General features: G+C 35.3%; 1 protein-coding gene across 3 annotated transcripts in view; it reads left to right on the forward strand.

Annotated features, from left to right (window-relative positions):
• Nucleotides 1-27,101, forward strand: part of MAGI2 (membrane associated guanylate kinase, WW and PDZ domain containing 2) — a 1,342,154-nt gene that overhangs the window by 986,444 nt on the left and 328,609 nt on the right. For all 3 annotated transcript variants that reach the window (XM_040472823.1, XM_040472822.1, XM_040472824.1), the window contains exon 7: nucleotides 15,486-15,543. In XM_040472823.1, coding sequence (XP_040328757.1) covers nucleotides 15,486-15,543 — 58 coding nt within the window. The remainder of the gene's footprint in view (nucleotides 1-15,485; nucleotides 15,544-27,101) is intronic.

Below are 27,101 nucleotides of genomic sequence, written 5' to 3' on the forward strand. Positions count from 1 at the left end.
TGTCATATTTATACCATTCATCCACCTCAAATGTAAAGATGCTTATGTCCTGTGAAGTCACCATTCACTACACTATATTGCCAAGATGGGGTAGGGGGTGGAGACTATGATTCCAATATCTCTACCTAGGGATCTAGCTAAAATCATATAGACAGGAAATTATTTTGGAAGAGAACATTGGGACAATCACACACACACACACACACACACATCTGGCTATATGAATATAATTTAATGTCTGCATGTGGACATTCCCATCATTAAATTTTAAAAGGCAGCAGTAACACCTTAAATTAATACCAGGTAGAGAATCTGAAATCTCATTGTTACAGTTACACTCTGAATACTTAACCTCCTCTTTTCACGCTATGGGAAAAGCCTTTCCCTATCTTGTGTCTCAACTCTCACTACCTTTGACACCCTGTGATCTATCTGTGACAGGTACTGCTGACAAGTAGGTGTTTTCTCCACCCAGAACAAGTATAAAACAGAGCACTGTGAGCTTGGTCAGCCTGTCTATTCTGTTAATGTTTAAAAACATTCCATGACACAGATGGAAAATACGGAAGCTATCCTCTTTTCCTTCCTCTCCCTGGAGACTGTTGACAATTGGTATTTTTATGGATTTTTTTTCAGCGTCCTTTTCAAAAATGTCTATGAACTCCTTCTTTGTTCTGGCAGAAAGACCCAAAACTCAGTAGACCAGATAAAGTAGAGGCTCTATGACAACCCCACATCACCCCAATTTGATAGAGGTCCAGCTTGCTTATTTATGAAGCATGCAAGTCTCTTAGGATCCATGAGTGTCATGGCAAAAGCAAAACTGATGTTACTATTTAATGGCGTGCAGAAGTGTCATGGTGGTTCTCTGACCCAGCATTGTGGGCAGTGGCTTATACGGCACCACTACAGAGAGCGAGCTCATCCTTCTGCACATTGGTTAGCAGCCCTAGATTTGTGCTCAGTCTGATCCATTTCACTGGTCTAAGTGGCATTTTAATTAAACAATGCTCTGAGGCTGCATATTAAATAGAAAATGAAATTAGGGCATATTCCTAAGTAGAATTCAGCTCATCTAATATAATAAACATAAGTAAATTTTAAATTTCATTTTTCCAAGCCCTTAACTGCACTGATGTTCAATATTTAGTTGTCCCCAGAGATTTTAAATAGTTAGAATTTTCTTGTATATATCAAGTTCATTCAATTTAAAAAGACTGCTTCACTAGAAAAATGACATCCGTTGTGTGAATTCACCCCAAAATACCCAATTGACAAGTGTGTTGCTGATTTATTGCATTAGGTCTATTCAAATCAATTGTAATGAATTATACCCATGAAATGTAACAACCTGTGATTCCAAGCTCTTCAAAAATTACCTGAGGGTTTAGGTAGAGTAAAATATACATACACTTCTCCTGGTAGCGTATACCATAAATTATAATGAATTAATAATTAGTGAAAGTATTTGTTTACAGACTGGCTCTGACCAAAATTGTCAGTGCCATGGATATTGAGACTTATTCCTATACCTTCCAGCTTAGTCCACTGCTTCCCTCAAAGTAGATGAGCAATAAATATTTCTTGAATGAAAAAGGGCCTCAGAAAATGTTACATTATGAGAGCTGTGTTAAGTAATGTCATCAACAGTTAATTGCAAATTTCACTTGGACTAACACATCCAGATCTTATCAAGAACACTTTGAACCACAAAACCATTGAACATTCCATTGAAAGTGTTATTTCAGGGACATAAAAAGAAAACAGCAATCATAACCATCACCAAAACCATGGTAAAATGTGGCCATTTCTCTGAGCTATTTTTTTTCCTACATCTTTAAAATCTTCACTGATAAGGTAAAGTGAAGAATTAAAGCAAAATTTTTTATTTATTTTTTCTTTCTCATAACCTATCCCGGTCTTTATCTTGGCTCCCTGGAAGATGGTGGCTAAACAATTCCTAAAGCCCTCATTATCTGTCAATGTTCAGTCTGAGTCAAAATTAAAATATAGACTGTTCTAGCATGGGAGAGCATGCTAGGAGCTAGTTAACTCCAGACCTCTCACCTGTCTGCACTCCCCAGTTGGAGCTGTGTAATCCACTCAGCAGCCTGTAGAATAGACTGATCCCCCTGTAGGGGAAAATTTGACAACTAAGGACAAAGAAGGCCATCAGTCTCCAGTCTCCTGCTCTGGGCCCGACCTCTTCCCTAAGTTTTCCCTCTTAGAAGCTTTACGGGCCAAGATTCATGTATTACTTCATCTCTAAATAAGACCTTGCATCCTGAAGCCAAAATGCCATTCCTGGTCCCACACAGGTGGCAGAACTCTGATAGACCCTCCCTAAAGAGATACCTGCTTTGAATTACAGGCTTTTGTAAGTTTCCTGCTGTAATAACTTTATCCCTTACATTCCATTGAAAGCCAAATGCCCAGTATCTACAATAGTTCTGAGATTGTTGTGTTTACTTAGAAAGGCAGATTCTCATAATGAATGGAGTCCACCTCTGCAGCCTCCATAATGCCCAAAGAACCTATCAGCTCTCTAAGGTCACTATCAGCTTAAGAACAAGTGTCAGTCAGAGAGAATTTCATCAAACCTATCCTTTCTAGGGACCTGTGCCTCCTCTCTGAATTATTAAATTCTAGTCTGGCCTTAGGTCTAAATCACTAAAATTAATGTTTGCCCCACCCCCAAACCCTTGAAACTTTTGTTATTGCAACTTTTTGTTCAAGAGGATCCTAAATGCCAGACCCACAGGGCTTCCCAGTGTAAAAGGCATAAGAACTAATGTAAATTAACCCCAAGCTTCAGAAACCAGTATCCTGAACTGCACTGTCAGGAAAGCCTACCAAAATTGTGCAGCATTATAAATACAGTTATTCTCCAACCTCAGTGATATTTCCTCAATGCTTTTATCTTCTGAGTCTTTGTATAATGAAACCTTGACCCCCAAATCTGTAATTTCTCTAATACTTGCCTTTTTCTTATCCTGAGTGGTTAACAATTTCATATACAGTTAGGTTCATTTTCTTTTGTTTATATTCAATTTTAGGGTATTTTTTTTCCATCTTATTTTATTCAGTTTTGTTTTTTCGAATAGAAGCACATTGATGAGGTTTGTAAAGAAGTACAAAGAAGCCTCCTTTCCTATCCCTTTGACTTTATTGTTCAGGCCCACCTCCTTTAAGCAGTTTCTTTAGTTTCCGGCTCTTTTTTGTATACCTTTTTTTTTTTTCCAAGAATGAGCATAGGAAGGTTTTCGTTTAGCAATCTCTCCCACAAATCACTATATCAGATCATAGAGATTTTTCCCATAGGTTTTGCAGCTCCGTGTGCATATGCCGTGTTTATTTAAACTGTTATCACTGATTGGATATTGAGGTTGTTTCCATGGTTTGCTAGTAAAACAGTACTGCAGTGAATAACCTTGTATGTTTCTGAGGTTTTTCATATTGTTAAAGATGAAACTTTAGAGATATTTCTTAGAGGAATGACTGTTGTTGGATCGAAAGGTAAAATGTGTCCATTTTATGCCAAATTCCCCTCAAGAGAGGTTGTGTTCATATTGACCAGCTATCAGCAAGATATGAGGGAGACCAGTTCTTCCACAACCCTGCCAAAAGGGTGTGTCCTCGAGTTTTTTTTTTTTTTAATGTTTATTTATTTATTTTGTGAGAGAGAGTGTGACCAGGGGGAGGGGCAGAAGAGAGGGAGAGAGAGAAAATCCCACAAGGGGCTCAATCTCACCAACTGTGAGATCATGACCTGAGCCAAAATCCAGAGTAGGAGCTTAACCGACTGAGCTACCCAGATACCCCTGACCTCAAGCTTTTGAATTTTTGCCAATCTGATAGGTAAGCAGTGGTATCTCAATATAGTGTTAATTTGCAGTTCTCTTGTGATGAAGGAATTGGGCATCTTTTCACATGTGACGATGTGTGAATACTTTTCGTAAACTGTCTATTCCTACCTCTTGTACATTTTTGTATCAAGTTTTTAGTCTCTTTTTTCTTTTTTTCCCTTCACTTTTTAAGAGTTTTTGTGTGAAGGAGAGCAGCCTTTTATCATTGATAGATGTTACACATCTTTTTGTCTCAGTTTGTCGTGTATCTTTTAATGTTGACTTTGGTGTTTTGGAGTGTACAAAGATTCTTGTTAATTTCTATGTAGTCAAATTTGTCAAGTTTGAGTCATAAGAAAGCCTTTCCTCACACCCAGTTTATAAAGGAATTTATCTCTAATATTCATATTGTTTCATTTGTTTCTTCTCCATTTAGAGTTTAGTATTGTACATTGACTAAAACCTGTCTATTTAAGCTTCTCTATCTTTATCGGGGCCAATCATGATAAATTATATTTTCCTAAGAAATTATCCATTTCATTTAGATTTTTGATTTTGTTAGCATATGTTTGTGCAACATATTCTACAATTTTTATGATTGCTTCCCTTTTTTTCTTTCTTACGTTGTTATATGTGACATCATTTTTTAATCTTAAATTAGTATTTATTTTGCTAATTTTTAAAATGAAATAGGGGCGCCTGGGTGGCTCAGTTGGTTAAGCATCTGACTTCACCTCAAGTCATGATCTCGTAGTTCATGAGTTTGAGCCCCCTGTGGGGCTCTATGCTGACAGCTCAGAGCCTGGAGTCTGCTTTGGAATCTGTGACTTCCTCTCTCTCTGCCCCTCCCCTGCTCTTGCTCTGTCTCTCTCTGTCTCTCAAAAAATAAATAAATGTTAAAAAAAATTTTTTTTATAAAAAAAATAGGGGCACCTGGGTGGCTCAGTTGGTTAAGCATTCGACTTTGGCTCAGGTCATGATATCACAGGCCATGAGTTTGAGCCCCACGTCAGGCTCTGTACTGACAGCTCAGAGCCTGGAGCCTGCTTCAGATTCTGTATCTCCCTCTCTCTCTGCCCCTACCCCGCTCACACTCTGTCTCTCTCTCTCTCTTTCTCAAAAATAAATAACCATTAAAAGAAAATTTTATTTTAAATAAAATGAAACAACATTTTGATTAGTGTTACTATTTTTCAGTTATCTACCATATGACTTTTTTCTTTTATCATTTGTATTCCTTTTTTGTTTTTGGGATTTTTTTGGGGAGGAATCCCTTTGTTATTTCTTTTATATATATATATATATATATATATATGTATATATATATATATGTGTGTGTGTACATATATATATATATATATATATACATATATATATGGCATAATATATATATATGACATAAAGTTTTCTCTGATCAATTTTAATTATACCCAACAGATTTTGCTACTTAGTGTTTTCTCGTTGCTTCTAGAAATTCTGCAATTTCAGTTTACATTTTCTTTTTGACACAAAAGTTGTTTATTTAGAGTTTTTAATATCTAGACAAGAATTCTTTTGATTATGATTTTATTATTAATGTCTATATTTTATTACCTTATGGTCAGAGATTCCTGTTTGTGTTATTTCTGCTTTGTAGAATTTATTAAAACTTTTGTAATATATAAACAATTTTGAAGAATGTTCAGTGAGTACTTGAGAAGAATATATATTCTCTATTACTGAGGTATAAAACTAGAAAAAGAAATAGGAAGGGAGAACTATAAGATTTGTCTAATTAATTATACTCTATTTAATTGCTCTATATCTGTCATTTTGTCAACTTGATCTATCTTAGACTGAGAGCTGTCTTAAATATTTGTCATTAATGTATTTCTATTCCTTCTTGCAGCTCCTGTAGTTACTGTTCTATAAAAGTAGTTTGTATTATTTATCACACAGATATTTACTATTATATCTTCATTATAAATTGCGACCTTTATTGTTATAAAATAATGTTCCTTATTCTGGTTAATGCTCTTGACTTGAACTCTAAATCTGATAGCAAGACTATAATCCTGCTGTTTTCTTTTTTTCTATCTGTCTGGTATATCTTTGCCCAAGTCTTTATGTTTAGCTTTTTTGAGTTACTTTATTTAAATGTGCCTATTCTTTACAGCATAGAGTGGGTTTTTTTCTTTATGAGCTAATCAGAAAATCTTGAGAAAAATAAACTGCATTCATTTCTATGTTTTAATGGTCATATTATTTTATGTTATATTTATTGACCATATCATGTTCTATTGATTGTGGCCCTTTCTCTGTGTGGTCTGTTTTCTTTGGGGTTTTGTTTGTTTTGGTAGTTAGAATAGTCTGTATTTGTGTTGTAATATTTACCTTTATTCTGATACCTTTTTATAAGGCCCTGTTCACTTGCTAGCTTTAAGTGATACTCTGGCTCTCACCTTGTAACAAAGCAACAATTAATCCTTGTTCCCACTCTTTGTCCTACACTTATATCTACAATTAACTGTATAATGATTACTATCATTCTTTTTCTCCAGTCATTTCTTGGTTGAATTAAGGTTGGTTTAATTAAGTAGTACTTCAGGAAGGTTTCTTGGATACAGTATTCCCCAAGTTCTTGCATATTTTAAACTCATGTGTGTGTGTGTGTGTGTGTGTGTGTGTGTGTGTGTATTTGAAAGATAAGTTGGCTGGATATAAAATTGGCTCACCGTTTCTTTGAGATTCTTTACAATGCTAATTCACTGTTGTCTATTCATGTTGTTCCTGAAATGTGATATCAACTTGATATTTTTTTCCCATTGTAAGGAACTTATATTTTACCCAGTTTTTCCTTGACTTTTTTTAAGTCTAATGGCTAACTGGTATGTATCTTGAAATTGACTGTTCTGGGACAATGTTCCAAATACATGGGGAGACATTTCAGCATACATAGTTATTTTATTTTGGATTATAGTTTCAAGTATTAGTTCTATTGTTTTCTTCATTCATTCCACTTATACATGTACTGGATCATCTTTATCTTTTATATTAATGACTATTTTTTGATTCTTTTCACGTTTTGTTTGTTTCATTTTGTTCTCTTGAGTATTGTCATGTTTTTTTCTTAATGATGCCTATTATATTTTCAATTGAATCTATTTCCTCTTGGACAGCTCATAATTTAGTTTCAATTTAAAGAATTTTTTTAATGTATTTTCTCATTTTGGTCAACTCTACTATCTTTCTGATTTTTATCTACTCAGAGCTTTTAAAATTTTTATTCAGAAAGTTGTTCTATATATATAGATACTTGTTTCAAAATATCTTGAGATTTCAATACACTTCTCTCATTTGGGTTTTTGTTTTAATTTTCTTCTGAGGGAGGATAGCAAACTATCATTAGCTGCATCATTTTAACTCTTCTTTCTTATTTTGTAATGTATGAATGCTATCTGCTATTTTCTATTGATTTTGAACTTTTTTTTTCATAGACCAGCAGTAACAGTTTTATATAAGCATTAAGTTTTATATAAGCATACTACATTCTTAGTTCAGGAGCACCCTCTTCTGTTTCTTTTGTGAAGTACTGATTCTTTAGTGAAAGACTTTTTGCAGAGGGAGTAGTTGGTATGTCTTATGATCCTATAATTCTGTTTTGTTTCTGTGATGCATAATTTCTACTTCATGCTTTTTCTATCAAAACCAAATTTCTAAGGGTCATTTCCTCTATTGATATTAACTCTCTCCTCTTCTTTTGTTGTTTTTTGTAATTTTTTAATGTTTATTTATTTTTGAGACAGAGAGGGAGAGAGACAGACAGACAGACAGACAGAGACAGATCACAACTAGAAGGGCAGAGAAAGAGGGAGACACAGAATCTGAAGTGGGATCCAGGCTGTGAGCTGTCAGCCCAGAGCTCGACTCTGGCCTTGAACTCACAAACCAGGAGATCATGACCTAAGCAGAAGTCTGACAATTAAACCACTGAGCCACCCAGGCACCCAGCTCCCTCTTCTACTTAAGCAGTGCCTTCCTAAGACTCCATTTCTCATTCTTCTCACTTCGAAACTCCCTGCACTTAATTCCCCAGAAGCTATGTTCTGATCAACAGGTCTGCTATCAGCATTTCACCATTCCAGATGGGAATTTATCTTTCTGAGGGTGATTTTGCCTTTTTGTTTTCACTCATGGCTCCTGGAGTGCTCTCCTTTTTACTGCACACTATCCACCTTTCTGATCTGGAATGGGCTTCTGAGCTGACTCTGCTGGTTTGAGGCATTTATATCTCTACTTACATATAACTTTTGAGTTTACAGTGTTTTCTTTCTTCTAATTATGTTGTAGATATGCATTATGGGTGGTTTTATTGCTCTCTTAGTGGATATTTATGGCTTTTCAGGGTAAGCAGAGAGGTTAAAATTTACATGTCAGCCTTTACACTATAGAAGCCCAGTATCCTTCCATAAATAATTTTAAGTGGATGATGATGATAAATAGATAGATCGATGAATGGATTAACATAGACTTACAGAGGTTAAGAGGAAACTGGAGATGTATATTTCAAATCTTCAGCATATATTTGCTTCCTGAATCTTACTTTATAGCCAGACCTTCTCCAAAGCTCTAGGAATATAGAGAAAAACAGTAGGTTCATCACGTTATGAACTTCAAATGAATTTTGCAAACTTAAACCAAGTATGACTATTTCTGAGTCTTTACCAGACAATATCCTTTTTTTTGTGCCATGCCTTTGAGCCTCCACTCCTTATCACTATCTCAAATAGATTACAGTACTCTGCCATCTTTAAGTTAGCATTGCAAAAGTTCACATCTGTATTTGCTAACTTTTTTCCAGGCAGAAAATGGCCCCTGAATGATCAAAATTTTATTGAGTGCACATTTCTTCATACATCAATATTAAATGAACTTTTTTAAAAACCAGAATGTATTCAGAATTTACTTTTATAATTACAAATGCATTTTTGAATACAGGAAGAGACAAAAATATAATAAAGTTTATTAATAAGAAAAATTCATCTTTTGTATATTTTATTCTGGCATAGTATCCTTCTCTTCCTTTTTTTTTCTCTTTAATTCTAAAAATGTATTTCTTATAAAAACTCATGCTGAGGACTCTTGTTTAAACTCACTTACACTCCTAATAACTACTAAAACCCCTAAGAACTACTTGGAAGCAAGTTATATCACTTTTCCAGAAAAAATTTAATATCATTCCTAATTTGTATACTATGTATACAGAAAAAATGTAATAAAGATTGGAGGAAGGGGCTTAGTCGGTTAAGCATCTGACTCTTGATTTCAGTTCAAGTCATGATTTCATACTTCATGGGATCAAGCCCTGCATTGGTCTCTGTGCTGACAGTATGGAACCTGCTTGGGATTCTCTCTCTTCCTCTCTCTCTCTCTGCCCCTGCCCTGCTCATTCTCTCTCTCTCTAAAAATAAATAAGTAAATTTTTAAAAAAAAAAGACTGGAGGAAAATATTTTAACATTAGTATTAGCTATTACCACATTGTTTGCTACGCACTGTATTATTTGAACTAAGGAAACTTTGTATGTTTCTTATGTTCTGTTGTAATGTTATTACCTCTAAAACACAACAGCAAGAGCCTAAATTAAAAAAAAAGTTAGTCCGAAAATGTAATATAGGGTTAATGGAAATAGTTTCCCATTCTGGTCCTTTTCCTTGTTGCCAGTATTTTATTACTTTCTAAATTTGTCTGCCTTTCTGGCTTTGGAGAGAATTTTAAGCTACCCAGAAGGATGGGCCTCCATACAACCTTGTATGAATTAACATAACCATGTTGTGGCTCATGCAGGACAGTGACCCCAGAAAAGGAACAAAGCCTGACTCCAGATTTTAAACTCATATTATTCAATCTGTATGTTCTAAGATTCAAGATGCAGTAACACTTCAACATAAATGCATTTACCTTGTTTCTCCAATGAGCAGAAAGATAGGCAACAGAAAAAAAAGGTAAAATAACAAAATTGAAAGTCGCTTTGAATTGTCTATTGAAAGAACTCAACATATTATAAAAGAATATAAATACAAAATCCTACATTCTTATTTTGTATAAAAAATTAACATCATTATCAGATTGAACATTAATGAAGTGTGGGTAGAGGTCCTCTGATAGTGAGAGTTGTAAAATAGCTTTTTTTGGTGTTTTTATCGAGAAGGTATTTTAGATTTCCAAAATTTGCCAAAAATACTATAATGTTTCCATGTATCTCTCACCTAGCTTTCCCCTAATGTTAACATCTTTCAGGAGTATAATTACTGAAGCCAGGAAATTAACATTAATGTAGACTATCAACTAATCTATAAGTCTTACTTGAATTTTACCAGTCATCCCACTAATGTCCTTTTTCTGGTCTGGGACCCAATCCTACAATCCATTTAGTTTCCTTGTCTCAATAGTTTCCTTCACACTGTGACAGAACCTCAATCTATTTCTCTGTTTCATGACCTTGACACATTTGAAGAGTATTGACTGGTTATTTTATAGGGTGTCTCTCTATTTGATTTTGCCAGATGTGGCTTTGTATCTACCAAAAGGGCACAGGCCACAGCCATACCCTATTATTTTGTGAGTGGATTCTTCACCTGAGGGCAACCATTACATTGATCTTCCAAGTCAAGTCACTTGAATCTATTTTGAAGAAAATGAGCAGGATTCATGAATCCTTTGGGAGATAGGTCACAGAATTGAAAAACTCAGAGATCAAGTAGTGATAGCAGTGCTTGAGATTAAAAAATAACATAGAGTCAAGTATGGGGTGACCTTTCCAGGACATATGCAAGATGAACCAGAGAAGTAGACGGTAGAAAAGAAAGAAGGAGATGTACACAGTGGAATTGGAACTGAAAGAAAGAAAGAGAGACATAGAGAAAAGAGGCACAGTTTAAAAGACAAAGTAAGTGAGACAAACAGGGCCTTTCTGAGATACCCTAAGGTTTTATATTCTAGCTAGATTTTTTACATCTGTCCAGTATTTGAGTCCCATTTCCAAAAGATATACTGTCCTTGGATTCTACAAGTTTCCCAGTTGCAGTCTGAAAACTGCTTCTTGTGTGCTAGCATAAAGGAGGCTTGGTTTTTTGGCAATGAAAATAGACATAACAAATAAATATAAACAAATAAATAAATTGGAGTAAAACAAATAAGCAAAAAAATATATCCTGGTGGCTATGGCAGAATCCAGGCATAACTGGATGCCCCTTTCATCTTTTGATCTTCTTACAGGCTAGACTTACTACGTTAATGTAGACCTTAACACAGACTTTTGCAGAGTGGATCATGATACGAATATCTAGTCACTGAATTTGCTCCATGGTTCCATGGCCTGAGGAAAATCTCAATTAAAACAGTTTTTAATGCATCATTAACCTTGTTGATCTCAAGTGTTTATTTTCCCTTGTTTCATCGTATATGTTATTCTTTCATTAGTGTGACCTTAATCATTCTCAAATGTGTCGGGTATTGTTGAATACAGTACTCTAAATAACCCAAGACCCAAGAGCTCCAAGCTACATGCTTGCCTAATTGGGCAAACAGTACAAAATTGGAAATTCTTTTTCTCAATCATTAGCATAATTTTAAAGAGAAGCAATTCATTTTTAAAAACTAATTCACAAGTCCAAATAGCTCCTTTTCACAGTGAAAGATGATTCTTAACTTTAACTTTTCATCATCTAGATATATACTGTTCAGCTTATAATCCTAAGAAGTTTATTTTATGAGTTGTCTTTTTATGAGTGAAGAAAAACTTGTGTTTTTTCATTGACATTCTAGCCTAGACCTTTCTTTACTACTCAAGCAAATGTCATTAAGGGGAATGTACACATACATACATGTGCGCACACACACATGCACACACACACACTCATATACACACATACAGAGCATTTAAACATTGGTTGTAGATTTTTATACCCATTGTGCCACATTTATATAGGAACTGATGAATGTATCTATTACTGAACCCCTTGTAGATATTTAAAATAAAACGAATAATAGCTTTTATAACAGAGGGTTAGTGTATCATCTTGTCTCAAAATAAGTAAATGAAAAATTAATAAATTAATTAAAATGCAGGCTCTGGAGTGGGACATAGGAGTTTAAAACTTGAACAATTAACTGTCAGAATCTTTTGGTATCTTCATTTCCTCATCTTGTAATTGAGTGTGATAATAATGTACCTTACAAGTTAATTTTGAGGATTAAGTTATTTGTTTTTTATAACGTACATAAACAATGCCTAGCACATAGCATTTAGCTCTCATTATGTTTTTCTATCTCTTCTCACCTTGGGTCAAATGTGGTAAAAAATATATTTAAAAAAAATAAGATTATAATTCATTTATCTGAAATAAAGTGTTTAATAAAAATTACTTCCTCCCCCCAAAAAAATTGTGAGTCAAGAATCACTAATAATGAAAATACTTCAATTTTTAGAGTATAAATATTTGTAATATATAATTTTGTTTTTGAACGAATTAATAATTTATTTTGGAAATGTAGAACAATCAAGCAAACAAACAAAATACATTGATATGTTAGGCAAAGCAAATCATATTCCCCGTAAATTCTGATGAATACTTCATGATGGCAAGTGACGCAGGATACTAAATAAATAGTTTCCAGAACCTTTTGCATTGCAAATCTACAAAGATAAGGAATCAATTAACTCTGTACTTTGGGGATGCATTGCTTAGAATTAGTAACTTACTCAAAGAATGAGTCAAAGATAAGGAATAAGTGAAGAAACAGTTTACATTATAAAATATAATTTTAAAAATTCGACCATCGTATGTTTCCATATAACAATACCATTAAGACACAAGACTAGTATCCATAAAATTAAGCATGTTAGCTGTTTACTTTATATATTATTGAATGTGATTACTTTACATATTATTGTATTCATGAGATGATAAACCTATTATAAATATGAGTCCATGTATTCAGCCATATTAATAAATTGTCATAATATCAGTTGCTATCCTCTGTATATTCTTTTACTTTTGCTGCTTGTCAAGGGCACCCAGTAGATATCTGTCAAACAGATTCTTCTTTTTAATAGGCAAATTCTCCAATAGCTAGGGGGATTTGGTGAAAACCATCTGGACTGTTATTGTCCTTAATCTAAATTAAGTGTGTTTATGCTGTGCTAAACAGAGTGTCTAAATTGATATCTAAATTGGTTAAGATCACTGGAAGCAGAATACAAGGATTTTCAATTCTGAGTTCTTTAGGATAAATGAGTTAACACATGGTAAGTCCATCAGTACCTTGATCGTAGTGAATATTCAGTAGTGCTATCATGATCATTTTGAAAAAAAAATTTCTTAAGGTACTCCACAATTTAGTGTTATATATTCATTCAGATATGACTAATCTAAGAGATATAAATAAAGCATAGCTTAGACTTTATGTTAAAACAAGATAAAGAAACACTAGAAAAATATCTTCAGTATTTAAGTAGGCTCCAATGACAAAACCTAAGTGAAAACGCTGAGAAATTTACCGAATAAAATTTAAAACATCTATGTGTAAAAGAAAATGTTCAAAATTAAATCTAAACAAACTCAAAAACACATATGCAACATGTGACAAAGGATTAATATCCTTAATACATAAAGAACTCTTAGGGATTGACTTTTAAAAATGAGAAATGTACAAAAGAAAACACAATTGCCTGAGGATAAACCTACAAAAACTGTTCTAACTAGCTAGCAACCCAAGGAAGGTAACTTAAACCAACCACAAGTTGCCATTTTAAAATCAGTGTGGTTGGTTTTTAAAATAATGATACACAATACTTTATCTGAATATTCAAAAATTCAAAAGCTCTTAAAACTGTCTTTTGTAACTCATTTGGCAGCAAAATGTGACCTGACCTAGACACTCTGGAAACAAAACAGTGCTCACTGATATGAAGTAGTCCTTATGTGTGCCTCTTGGTACAGATCACATAATTTTGGCTGCATAAATGCTCATGTATTTGATTAAAAACTGCTTCCCCAGACTCTGCTTGGAGTATTATGGGACAGAAGACATTTGCATCATGTTAACTTCTGAAAATCAGAAAACTTCTTAATTCTAAAACCTAACTGTCCATAAAAGTTTTGGATGAAGAATTGTGGACCTGCATTTTATTCGATAGTACCGAAAAACAAAATTATTCATACACCCCCAGTGATATTATAAATTGTTCTATCTTGTGAGTAGCACAGTGCTAATCTGTCAACTTAGATCAAAGACCATAAAAGGGTAGATGCCCTTTAATCCAAAATTGCACCTATAGGAATTTATTATGACTAAGTTACCAGGAAAATGATGGAAGACTTAGGTTTAGTGAGTCCAACACAGGTGACATATAACAGATAAAAACCGGAAAGTCCCAAATGTTCAATAACAGAAGAGGTAGTGTTGTACAGACTCTAGCCATACTGCAGACCACCACCTGCCACTAAAAGTGGCATTCTGCAATAATGCTCATTCACATTGAAGATGCCCTTGATACTCTGTCAAGTAGAAATAACAGGCTATGAAAATGATGTGCACTCTGTGATCTGATCTCTGAAAAAATGAGTCACAAATACCTATGTATGAAAATAGTTAAAGGATATCCACCAAAATATTAGCAGTGATTATCTCTGGATGGTAACACTGCAGATAATTCTAATTTTCTGTCTATAACTGTGCCTTGCCTATAGTGAACATGTGTTATTACTGTAATAATAAAACTTTTAAATTTCATTTAAACATATCATTGAAAGCATGCCAATATATCTTCCTTAGCTTCTAGGTGCTATGCATGTATAATTAATATCTACAAAGAAAAATATAATACTCTTCATATTTATAGGTGTTAATAATCATAAAGGCTCCAATGTATTTGGAAAACAGTATCATAAAATAAATCTTGTTTTCAAATAGCATGTTTTTGCCTATAGAAGCATGTACAGTACTATTGATATTTTTAAATGTGTGTATTAAAATTAACCATGAAGAATAGAAAAATATGAATCATATTGCCAAGGAAAGTGGGTTCAAAATTTTAGACTTTGAAAACCATGCCCAGAGAGTATATTGGCAGCATTCAAAATCTGGCCTGTGTGGAGAGAACAGCCAGCTAACCATCTTGAATTGTGGAATGTCAACTGAGAACTTATAATGCCTTTGTTTCAGTCATCAGAAACTATTTGCTATCCTCAGAAAGGTATTTTGAAAATATGATCTTTATCCTGAAATGCTCCTTTTAACAATACAAATAAATAAGAAAATGGTATGCACTGTCAGGAAAGCAATTTGCCTTCTGTATTGCCCTGAGTGGTGATAACGTGATGACGTGCCATCCTACTGCTTGGCGTGGCATCAACAGCTAGCCCCAGCAGTATATCTGCAGAGAAGAGAGCTCTGTGTTTTAACTGCCAATTTTCAAGTCATTGCTTCTTATAGTTCGTACAATACGTGTCAGAATGTTAGTGCTGACTCTGAATGCTTTCCTCCACTTTGGTAGACTGCTTCTGCAATACGTGAACAATTAAATTATATTACTTTTTATTAGAAATTGTGATATCTGTTGCTTATTTACTGAAAGAAATAACTCTTTATTTTTCAGAGCTTCCATATGGCTGGGAAAAAATTGATGATCCCATATATGGCACTTATTATGTTGAGTAAGTCTTTAAGTTTGCTATTAACTTGTTATTAACATGTTGTGAAATTGTGCTAGTATTTCATTTCTTGAGCATGTGTGGCTAACAGCCCTTTTGTTTCTCTTTCATCTTACTTTGAAATATCCACAAAGACTCAAGCATCACCAGCTAGCTGTATTTTCCTTCTCCAGCTGGCTAATTTGTCATTCTTTTCCTTTGACTCATGATTCTGAAACACCAATTGGAAAAGTGTTTCACACTGTCCTCTAAGTGAGTGATAATTAAAGTTATCAAAGTAAGTGCCCTTCATTTTGCAATCAAAATGTTGGGAGCTGGTTAGTTGTGCAAAAGAGATTTTCTATTAAAATAGATTTTGAAACCAATTAAATAAAGCAGCTGTATTTTCCGGATGAAGGATGAAATAAAATTTAGAATTTTTTTTTCTCTTTTAAGGCCCCATTTCCAATTAATATTATTCTTTCTGCAGATTGGACTTTTATGTTGTCTAATGGAGGTTGCATTGCTTTAACGTATAGTATATGTACATGTATAATGTAATGTATATGTATGGTATAATATGAGTTACTCCCTCCATACATCATTTTATTTCAAATAAAGCCCCTATTAGGGCTTTATATATATTAAGGAAAATCAAGTAATATTCATAACTTCCAAAAGTTAAATATGCAACTTACTTTTCTAGAACCCCCTCTTCTGGTAGAGAATTTTTTTATTCTTTCTAGTGTGTAACGTTTATGTTCTTGGGTGAATAGCAAAGCCTACATGTTGCTTATGAGAAGTTTACTACCCAAGAGATGCAAGGACTGAAAAACTAGAGGTGTTCACATTATTTATCAAGATCTAACTCTGTTTTCTCTAATCACATTCTTTTTAACAATAATAATCTAGATGGTGAAAGGTTAGTGACCAATGGCATTATTTCTAAATTGTTTTGGTAATAATATTCAGTTACTAAGCTTTTACTAAGTGTCAAGCCCTTCTTTGTGCTGGGGAGGTGATGATGAGTAAGATCTGTGAGCTTCCTGCCCTTGAGTATCTCCTTCATCTTCATCTAGAAAACCCCCAAATTTGGCATCACTGTCAGTCATTTCAAGTCAAGATGAATTCACCTCATTTACCACGTGCGATTTTCTTACATAATATCTAGTGCTCTAATGTCAGCGGATACTCAATAGATGCAAAAAGTAAAGTGAATTCCTGGAGGTATCACTAATTGCAAAAATAAAGGGACATCACTTGCGTATACTTATAAGCCTCCCCCTTAGTTCTACTATATTGTTAATCAATTAAGATACACATATTTTAATAATAATATAGCTGCAGCTTTTGGATTAATTTATCAACATTATAGGTCTCCAATAAATGCTAGCTGGTCTTAATTCACTAAATCATGCTGTACTATGCCTAAGACTATTACATCTGAAATCCAAGATAACTCCATGTAAGGAAAGAAAACTGAGGTATGTGACAAACCAGATCTCATGTTTAATACACTTCCTTACAGAATTCATTGAATAAGAATTTTTTTCTTTAGTCCAAATATTAGCAAACTCCAGTAAGAACCAGATAGCAATTTTTTTTTTTTTTTTGCGGGGGGGCATATGACTTCTGTCATAACTATTCTGCTCTGCCACTGTCACTTGAACTCAACCATAGGCAACACTTAAATGAAGGGGCATAGCTATCATCCAATAAAACTTTATTTACAAAAATAGGCAGCTGGCCAAATTTGTCCTGCTGGACATAGTTTGTTGGCCCCCACCCTGTTCTAATTCTTCAGGTTGTTCTCCCATGCCTTCAACTGCTTGCAAGCTGGCTTCAATGTGGAAAATAATACTTAACTCAAACTTTTCTTCCCTGTCTTAATTGTCTGTCATAGAGGTGAGACACCCAACACATCAGAAAGTAATGCTTCCTACCTTCTTAATCATTGAAGTTTGTGTTGTTCAAGTAAAGATCTGTTGTGGTAGACCCCTTGTAATTAATTATTGAATTGGACACTAGCTGTAACTCTAAAAGACAATTGTCCTAATTATCTTTATACTCCAAATGATTGTCTTTTCTTATTTGCTTTTGCTTAAATTATATTTCTGTCTCTATGTCTCCACTTAATTTTTCATGTATCACCACCATAGTCAGAAAATTATTCATAATTTACCCTGTCACATCTTATATCATTAGATCAGACCACCATATTTAGTAGTTTTAGATTTCAAGTGAATGTGACATCATACACACAGGTCTTAGTGAGTCAGATTGTTTTAACTTCCTTTAGGTTGCATCCAGTTCTACCACTTGTCATGGCTTTTTCCCCATTACATGATTCCGTGACACATACCAACACCAATTAGTAGATGTGTGGGGTGTATCTGACCAACCAGAAAATTGAGACACATAATTCAAATCTGAAGATAATTTTTAAGTAGAATTATATACCAATATTTCTTAGAAATGTCCTTTGAAAAAAATTATCAAAATAATTAAAATACCGCCATTTATCCTATATAATGAAAACATTACTTAAAATCAGGGATATCTCCTGTCACAACAAAGACAACTTGTCCATTTTAACTGAAATATATCTATTTATGTGGTTTGTTTTAACTTTTCCAAAAAAATGTGAATTGCATCTCTATTACACTATTATTTTCACAAGGTGTGTATTGGTTCTAAAGTAGTCTTATTGGTGGAAACTGTATGAAGTGGAAACACTGCATATTGAGTGTAGTGGTTATTCACCACTTTCAGCCCATAAAGTATTTTTGTTGAATAAAGGCCACCTAATTTCATATAGTTACACCAAAAAATAATAAATGTCTAATTTAAGTTGTTATGTCAACTTTTCATTACAGATATCATTATATATAAGATACAATATACCTATATTAAGACACTGTTTATAATTGTAGTGATAACATTGGTATCAATATCTTGGAATCATATACGTTTGTAACATTAATATTCAGCTAACGAAACAGAGCAAGATGGTCTTCATTGTAAATCTGTAGTCCAGAAGATATTGATTCACTAATTCTATTAATAATGATGGACAGCGGGTTTTCTGTAGAGCTATCATTTTTTTTTTGGTGTTTAATTACACACTCACACAATTAGAGGTATGGTTACAAAATATGACAAACATTCCACCTTCCCACCTAGTGGCCAAAAAAGCCTGTGCAGGGACACTAGAAGTCTAACTTAGCAGCCTGTCACTCTGTTCAAATAGACCAGTGTCTGGGAGCAGAAGTTTCAGAGTGGACCCTCTGTCGTCAGCAGGGCATGTTGGATTGAAATGTGCCTCTGGCCCAGTTACACAAGCACTCATACTCCTTGTCAGCCTCAGACAAGCAGATAGCAATTCCAGCGATCTATAGGAGGAAAGTGGTCATACAACTCGAAACTGAAAAACCTGAATTGAATAGGTTTTGACCACTATTACCGATTTTACCCTTCTATGCCACAATTCTGTCCTGTGCAAAATCACTTTTAAGATTTTAGGTTTATTATATTCAAAAGTCAGAAAAATTATCACCACCATCATCCTTACCATATCATCAGAATAGTTGACATTAATGAGTGCCTAGTATGTGCCATGAACTGGGTTAAGTGCTCAACAGTCTTTATTTACCACATTTATAATTCTCACTATAGTGATAAGGAGGTAGATTGTCTTAAGTGTAGATATAGGAAAATCCCAGCTGATGAAGTTATGTAACTTAACCAGTATCACACATTATTGAGAGGAATGGCTGTAATTTAGACCCAGGCACTCTGACTGTAGAGCCTAGACTCCAAGCTTTTGCTCAAAATGCATCCCATAAATTTAGCATAAGCGTGTAATGGTCTGAACAAGCCTCTGAAACTCATCACTAAGAAGAATGAGGGGTCCCTAGAGAACATCTCCCTGGCCCACCTCTAGTACAGGTTCACAGTGAAAGGAAGGTGTCCAACAAGGGGAGGTCATGTCGCACACAGCCTGCGAGACTTTTTTTTTACATTTTTTAAATTTCATTTATTTATTTTGAGAGAGAGAAAGCACATGCATAAGCAGAGAAGGGGCAGAGAGAGAGGGAGAGAGAATCCCAAGCAGGCTCCTCGCCATCTGCACAGAGCCCAACTCAGGGCTCGATCCCAGGAACCTGAGCCGAGATCAAGAGCTGCACACTTAACCAACTGAGCCACCCAGGCATCCTGAGACCATCTCCTGACCCAAGCATTCTGAGCCTTTAGCTCCATTAGCAATGACTTGAGAGTGACTCTGGACAAGGTGACCACCAGGATTAAGATTTGTAAGACCTGAAAGAAGAAGAGTTCGTATTGTGTGGACCTTAACATGGGATGTTGGCAGTAGTTTGGAGCAGCAGAGGCAGCCGCACAGCTCTGCATTTTAGAGAACAATGGGCCCTACTCAACATCTTCCCTTATTTCATCTGCAGACAGGGCAGATGGACCAAGTTTCTATTCTATGGAACAGCAGGCAGAAGTTAGCCCGATTTCTTCTGACAGACACCAAATCCATGATAGCACAGTACTTAGCAATGTATTAAGAAGGCCTACAGTTGCTAACTAGCAATGTAACTGTCACTGTTCATACAGAAGAGAAAAAAATTTTCAATGAGAAAAGTGCAAAATGTAGAGTGGAACAGCTGTGACTTTTGTACAAATGTGGTTTTTTTCTCCTCTTTTGTGAAATTATGTCTGCTGGGTACATTTTGGTTTCAATGGCAGTTACACAATTTGCTTAACTAGCTAGTCCAGAAGACACAATTTCCTGGAACAGCTTTCAGGCAAAGCTGCCTCCTCTGTCACAGACGGAGAAGCAAACCATATAACCACAGTTAAAATGATAGTGGGGACTGACAGATGTGATTTTCATGTAAAGGTTTTATAAGTTTTTCATGTGATGTCACGCATCTGCTACCATAAAATGTTACTTGTACACAATTCCAGAAAGTCTGAAAGATACTGCATAATATCCTCAATGTAACATTAAATGTAAAAGGAAAATCACATTCATTTCATGGTTAATGGTGAGTATTCGTCATGATGTTGCAAGTTGGAAAGCGGTTAGAGAGGATTTTAACTCAATACCATATCTTAAGAATGTTTCCCTCCTTCATGCCTTTGAGTAGTTTTCTAAATTTTCCAAGAAAAAACTTCCCAACTTTAGACTTTTTTAAAAGTCAGCATGAAGGTAAAACATTTCCAATTAGAAATAAACAGATAAGAGTACCCTTTTAAAATCTTGTCTGTCCTTAGAGACTTTTTTTTCCTATACTGAAAGTTACTTTTTCAAACTTTCAGTTTTTTTCTGTCAAACACCGGCAAACTTTTCTTAATGCTATCAAAACAGCTGCTTAACAAAGAAATCCTTTCCCCAACTTACAAATGTATGCAAGAGAAGATGCTAAACTGAAGTACCATGCACTTGCTCTGTGATGTTCTATGCTATGGTGAACTCCAAATCTTGTCAATAGCATTTGGTAATATCAATTACTATCAGTTAGTAGCCAAGAGTATGGGCTACAGAGTTTCACAGTATGCCAGTCCTGCAGCTTCCCAGCTGGGAGATCTTGAGTAGACACATCATGGAGGAGGAGGATGAAGAGGGGGAGAAGGAGAGGGAAGGGACAGAGGAGAGGAGAGGAAGACCTTTTATTGTGAGCTTACCACATGCCAAGTGGTATTCAAAGCACTTTACACATACTAGCTCATTTAATCCTCTCAAAAAAACAAAAACAAAAAACCTTTGAAGTCTGTATTGTTATCCTCACTTTAGAAAGAAACTGCGGTACAGATAGTTTTACAGGTGCTAAATAATAGAGCCAGAATTTGAACCTGGATAGTCTCATGCAACAGCTGGTGCTTAGAATTGACACGCATTGAGCAAGTGCTCAATAAATGTTAGTTATTTTTATTTTGTGTGTCCCAATAACATGGATAAGGCTTCTCCTTATGGCATGACTTCTGCAGTTCGTTCATGATTACACTATACCCCCAAAAGTGAACAACTCTAAGGGAAATGATTTGATTTGTAAGGAAGATGCCATTTAATTTCATGGTGAGAGCATGCCACATGGAATAAAGAACGGTGTTTCTTTAGAATTAGTGATCATTCCGTAAGCCCATTGAAATCATAAAGCAAGGACTGCAGAGTATGATGCTTCTGTGGCTTCCAAAGGGATTGAGGTTTCAGACTAATTCCTAAGGACGTTATTCTGGTCATAATTATCTATTGCATATGGAATCTCATATAGCTGGGATTTGTGAAAGTAATAGTAGAAATAGTAATGTTTAAGGCATTATTTTAACTTTTAATGTGCTTTCACATCCATTATCCCAAATGACAGTCACAACATTTACAAACAAGGGGACAAGTCCTCTGAAGACTTCACTGAGTTCTCCAAGGACATCTGGCCAGTTAGGCTGAAGTTTGATGAAGTCTGATGCCCTATACAGCAAAGAGAGACTGTTCAGTAGAGTAGCTATATTTCTATACTAATATAAAATGTCTTTACCTGACAAAATATTTTCTCATATTCATTAAACAAGTATAAATCAGCTCATTTCACAGCTGAACAAAGGGAACAGGTCTATTGAAATAAATGTGGGACATTTGATCTCTTCTGAACTACAAGTAACTGTTTTGCTAAGTCAGCAGCTTTATATTTTTACCTCCTCTGCTCTGAGCCAGGCCAGTTTCTTCCTTTGTGCTGTCACTCCTTTCAGCCTGGAAGAAACAAGCAATCTGGTCTTGTAAGTGAGGACCACCCTAGCTTCATACACATCCTCTTTGCATTTTACACTAGCATTTCTTTAAAAATATATATATAGCTATAGATATATAGATATATAGATAAATGTTTATTTACTTATTTTTGAGATAGAGAGAGAAAGAGAGAGAGAGAGAGAGAGAGAGAGAGAGAATGCACACGCATGAGCAGGGAAGGGGCAGAGAGACAGGGAGAGAGAATCCCAAGCAGGCTCCATGCTGTCAGCACAGAGCCCAATATGGGGCTCGATCTCACAAGTCATGAGATCATGACCTGAGCCGAGATCAAGAGTTGAACACTTAACTGACTGAGCCACCCAGGCACCCTACATTAGCATTTCTGATAGTATGTAATTGGCGATTCCTACTTACCTCCTCTGTACTACTCACTCATATTGTATAAATTTCAACTGGCTATTAATTTACTTTCCTAACACTACAGTTCAACCACAGATCAGAAGAAAGGCTTATGGCTTCCTTTTACTCTTTATGCCAGATTCCCTCAAATATTTTTAAACTGTGATCCTTTCAATCAAAGTGAAGTCCCATGTCCAATCTTTCTCCTTACCACTACCATCCAGTCGGGATCTGAATGCACACCCCTCATCCATCCCTCACCTGAGATCAGAGATAATTTGTCATGCTGTGAGGCCCTTCACCACTGCTGCTTCATTCTAATATGATCAAAATGTGTTCTGTATTCTAGTTACCTTCTCCTCCCCTGAATGTCTTTTCAAATGAAGGAAAGAAAACTTCTAATTAAAAACACTCTTATTAGAAACTGTTTGATCTCATAAACCACCTTACTTAACAAACCTTCAGGTTCCAAATAAAGAATGTTCTGAGCATCCAGAAGTTTAAATTGGTTTAATTGCAAATGGAATTTTAGAAATAACAATGAATTATTCACCCTTGGCATCAGAGTTACATATAAATGTTTTTTAAGACAATTTTTACAATTCTAATGAATTATTTTCTTTGTCTTGAAGTCAGTAATGAAAGACAGGGGAATTATTACTCCAGCATCAACTTTTCTTTGAGAATATAGTTATGAATATATTTGTAAAACTTTGGGGTTTTGTCTTTAGGCATTTTTTTATGAATCTAGCAAATTAAATCAGGCTCCTGTCAGGTGCTTCTGCAGAGGTGAAGCATAGGCATATAGCCCAGTAGCACACCAGGTAGAACAGAGCAGAGGAACTTGTCGTGGAGGCAGCAGTGTGAGGGACACAGTCCCTGAGCCCTCAGCATTACAGGGAGAAAGAGGACAGGAGTAGTCACAACCAGAAACACCATGCTGTGTGCTCCTGAGGAAAGATCATGCTTCTTCCTTCTCCACCATTTTTATAGGACCATGAGAACTTGAAAATAGCCTTGGGAACAGCAGGGAAGACAGTCTGCATTTGGGGGACCTGCTGTTCAAGGCAGTTGCAGACAACCCTTTGAGCTGGATATGAGCTGTGTGGAGGATATTATTCCTGCACTGAGAAGACCTACAGCCCTGTGGGAATTGTTGTCCCTGCCATTGGAGGGGGGGACTCCAGTCCAATGGAGTTCATAGCAAGGCAACACATCAGAAAGCTGCTACTATCTTCAACTGGACAATCCTGTTTACCTCTTGCCAAGCCAAGGCAATGTTATATAACACATAAAGAGATCATTGTTATCATTCTTTCTTTTTAAAATTTTTAATGTTTATTTATTTTTGAGAGAGAGAGAGGAGGGGGGTGGACAGAGAGAGGGGGAGACACAGAATCCAAAGCAGGCTCCAGGCTCTGAGCTATCTCACTCATGAGCTATCTCACTCATGAACCATGAGATCATGACCTGAGCTGAAGTCAGACACTTAACCGACTGACCAACCCAGGCACCCCAAGGTCACTGTTATTATTCTATAATTTGTAGAACAGTTAGCTTCTATAGTTTAGCTATTCTCTCTCTGGATTAAACATGCTAGGCTTCTTGTGGGTGAACTGCAGATTGTTGTCTCATGCTACCAATCCGTATCATCACATACTTTGGAGTCCTATCTTAGACTAAGTTCTAAACTTAGCACATAAAGTGAAAATTCCATGGAGTCAAAATTATCCTAAAAATCCCTCAGGATCACAGCAAGTAGAAAACTAGCATACTGAAACAACACAGCCATTTTTCCCCCAGTGTTAGAAAAGAATTCTTTCTGGAATTAAAGTACTTGGCTGGCATTTAGGCCTTTTTAGATCTTTAATGGATACATAACCAGAATCACATTCAGCTCAGAGAGATGTTAGTACTGTCAGGGATGAGGGAACTTAGTCAAACCCAGGAAGTGGCCTATTGATGTCATCCTTTGGGCAGCCTATTATTGAATAAAACAGAGGATGGTCACCCTAAATGGGTAAAATGTAATGCCCCTCTACCCCCACATGAGAACTTTAGTCTCGTCTTTTTCAATATACAGATAATGGTATTCAAAATTCATGCTGTGTCACAGACCATGATGTTAGTAATACTTGTCCTTTTTGCATCCATGATTTTGAATTCACAGGCAAGTGCAAAATTATACTTAACCTCCCTGGCTTTTATCTGTCAAATGAGCGGTTTGGATTAGGTGATTGCTAAGGTCTCTGCTAGTTCAAGGAATATCTACTGTACCTTGTGTTAACAAGGATAATTTTGGCCATTTTCCTGTGTGAGCCTCATTATTTTCTCATTATAACTGCTGATCAAAGAATACTTAAAATCTGAAAGCATTTTCTTTCAATTTCCACTTGTTATTTGGCTAGACAATAACATATACATTACCACTTTTTGAATTTTATTTTAATGGTTTTAACCATCCCATCACATGAGTGTCATGGAAAGAAGGCTTCCAAAAAGGGTGGATTATTATAATAGAATCTCCTCACAAAGCTATGGAAAAAATATAGATGTACTTCATATCTACAGACATGAGATGGTGGTTACAATTGTCATTAAAAGGGCAGAAAGATAAATATAAGCTTATAAACAAAAAGTCAGGGTAAGAACTATTATCAAAGCTGAATACATTCGAAGGGAATGTTGTTTTCCCCTTATGATGTGAAGCGATATTGTTAAACATTATTTATTACTAGTGTTTAACAGGTGACTTTGCATTTAATTAGACCAAATGATATTAAAATAGATTCAGCTAATTGTATACTAAAAACAGGTGGATTAAAAAAGATCTGTATTATAAGATTTCACATTTAAATTCAATCTAGCTACATAAGATGAACTTCAAAATTGTCAGGGGAAAAAAAATACTCTACGCTGTGGCTTAGAAGGTTAGCCAGCTCTACTACATACAGGCAAAAGAAAGTCAATTTGCTGTGATGAACCAGTGAAATTAGTTTTGCACTAATGTAGTCTAGAAGAAACTCAGCATTAGGTATGTAGTTTCTGACAGCTTATTAAGCACCATTTGTTAAGTTCATCATAATGTTAAAACATTAGTTCAGATTTCCATTAAGCACAACACTCACGTATAGAGGCTGACAAAGTCCCCTCATCCTGTTCTTACTTCCCTTTCTTCCATTTTAATTAGGTGCAAAAAAAAGGTGAATATATTTTCAGATAGATAAAGTGATAGGAATTATTTTCTTTTTTTTTTTTTCTGTAACATTACTTAGTAGTTTACTTTGTGACATTGACTGAATGTGTAAATACTTAGTAACTATTAGTCAACCCAGAAAAGTAATATTAATAGCTAGCATCTATTAAGTTGGTACCTACCTACTTGGTAGATAGTTGGTATCTTACATAACTCATTAAATCATCACCACAAAACTTTATGTTAGATGCTATTATTCATGTTTCATGGATGGAGAAACTTCTAGAAGTCAAGCCATCAAACTACAAGGTGAGAATAGAATTACAGCCCAGGACAGGAATTTAGAGACTTTATGTTGTCCATATTTAAGCTCTAGTTAACTCTCATACTCTAAATATAAAATAACATTAAAATCAACTTAAATTTCTATAATGTTCCATCTTTAAATGCTTTCATACAGTTTTTCTGTGTGCTCCTCAAACTACTCCCATGAGGTAAGTAGGATATTTACAGATGGGCCATTGCAGTTCAGAGGTATCAGGGGAACTTCACAAAGGTAGTGAGTGGTGGATTCCACCTTCAAATGTAGCTTAAACTCTGAATACTGATTGGGTCTCAAAACTAGGAGAGAATGACAACTCAGACTCATTGTAAGTGGCTTTCATGTTAGTGAAACCCTAGATGCACACGTGAGATTGAGGATAGCAGAGAGTGCAGATGGCGCCCCTCACCCCTGTTCTTCCTCATGAGTCCACAGCTCACAGATAACCTTTATGTGCCAGGGAGAGAGTTGAGCAGTTCTCTAGATTCCACTGTGTTACCATGTAAGAAATTTCCTGCTGAGTAAGTATCTCATTTTCATTTCTTATTGTATCACTGGACCTCAGTAGGACCTCACATGCCCTTATCAAATTTGAGACAAGACATGCATATTTGTGTTATTATTGACTCCCTCATTCTCACTCACATACAACCTTAACCTGTTCATAAATATTAGTGCCGAATCATCTTATGATCGATATCATAATTGCCAGAGACATGACTTATGTTCGACTTCCACAGTTTAAAGAGCAGAGTTCAACAAAATTGAGTTAAGATTAACCCTCAGTGAATCTGAAAGGCAATCCTTGAAGGAGACTTTTCTGGTTTAAAAACCGCATTATGCAAAGCCAGGGCTCCTAGTTCCTCACCCATATTCTCATTACCATTTCATTTTTCACAGTATGCAAAACA

This window comes from Herpailurus yagouaroundi, unplaced genomic scaffold (assembly GCF_014898765.1).
Source record: "Herpailurus yagouaroundi ecotype Mexico unplaced genomic scaffold, PumYag 100, whole genome shotgun sequence".
Taxonomy (NCBI): Eukaryota; Metazoa; Chordata; class Mammalia; order Carnivora; family Felidae; genus Herpailurus; species Herpailurus yagouaroundi.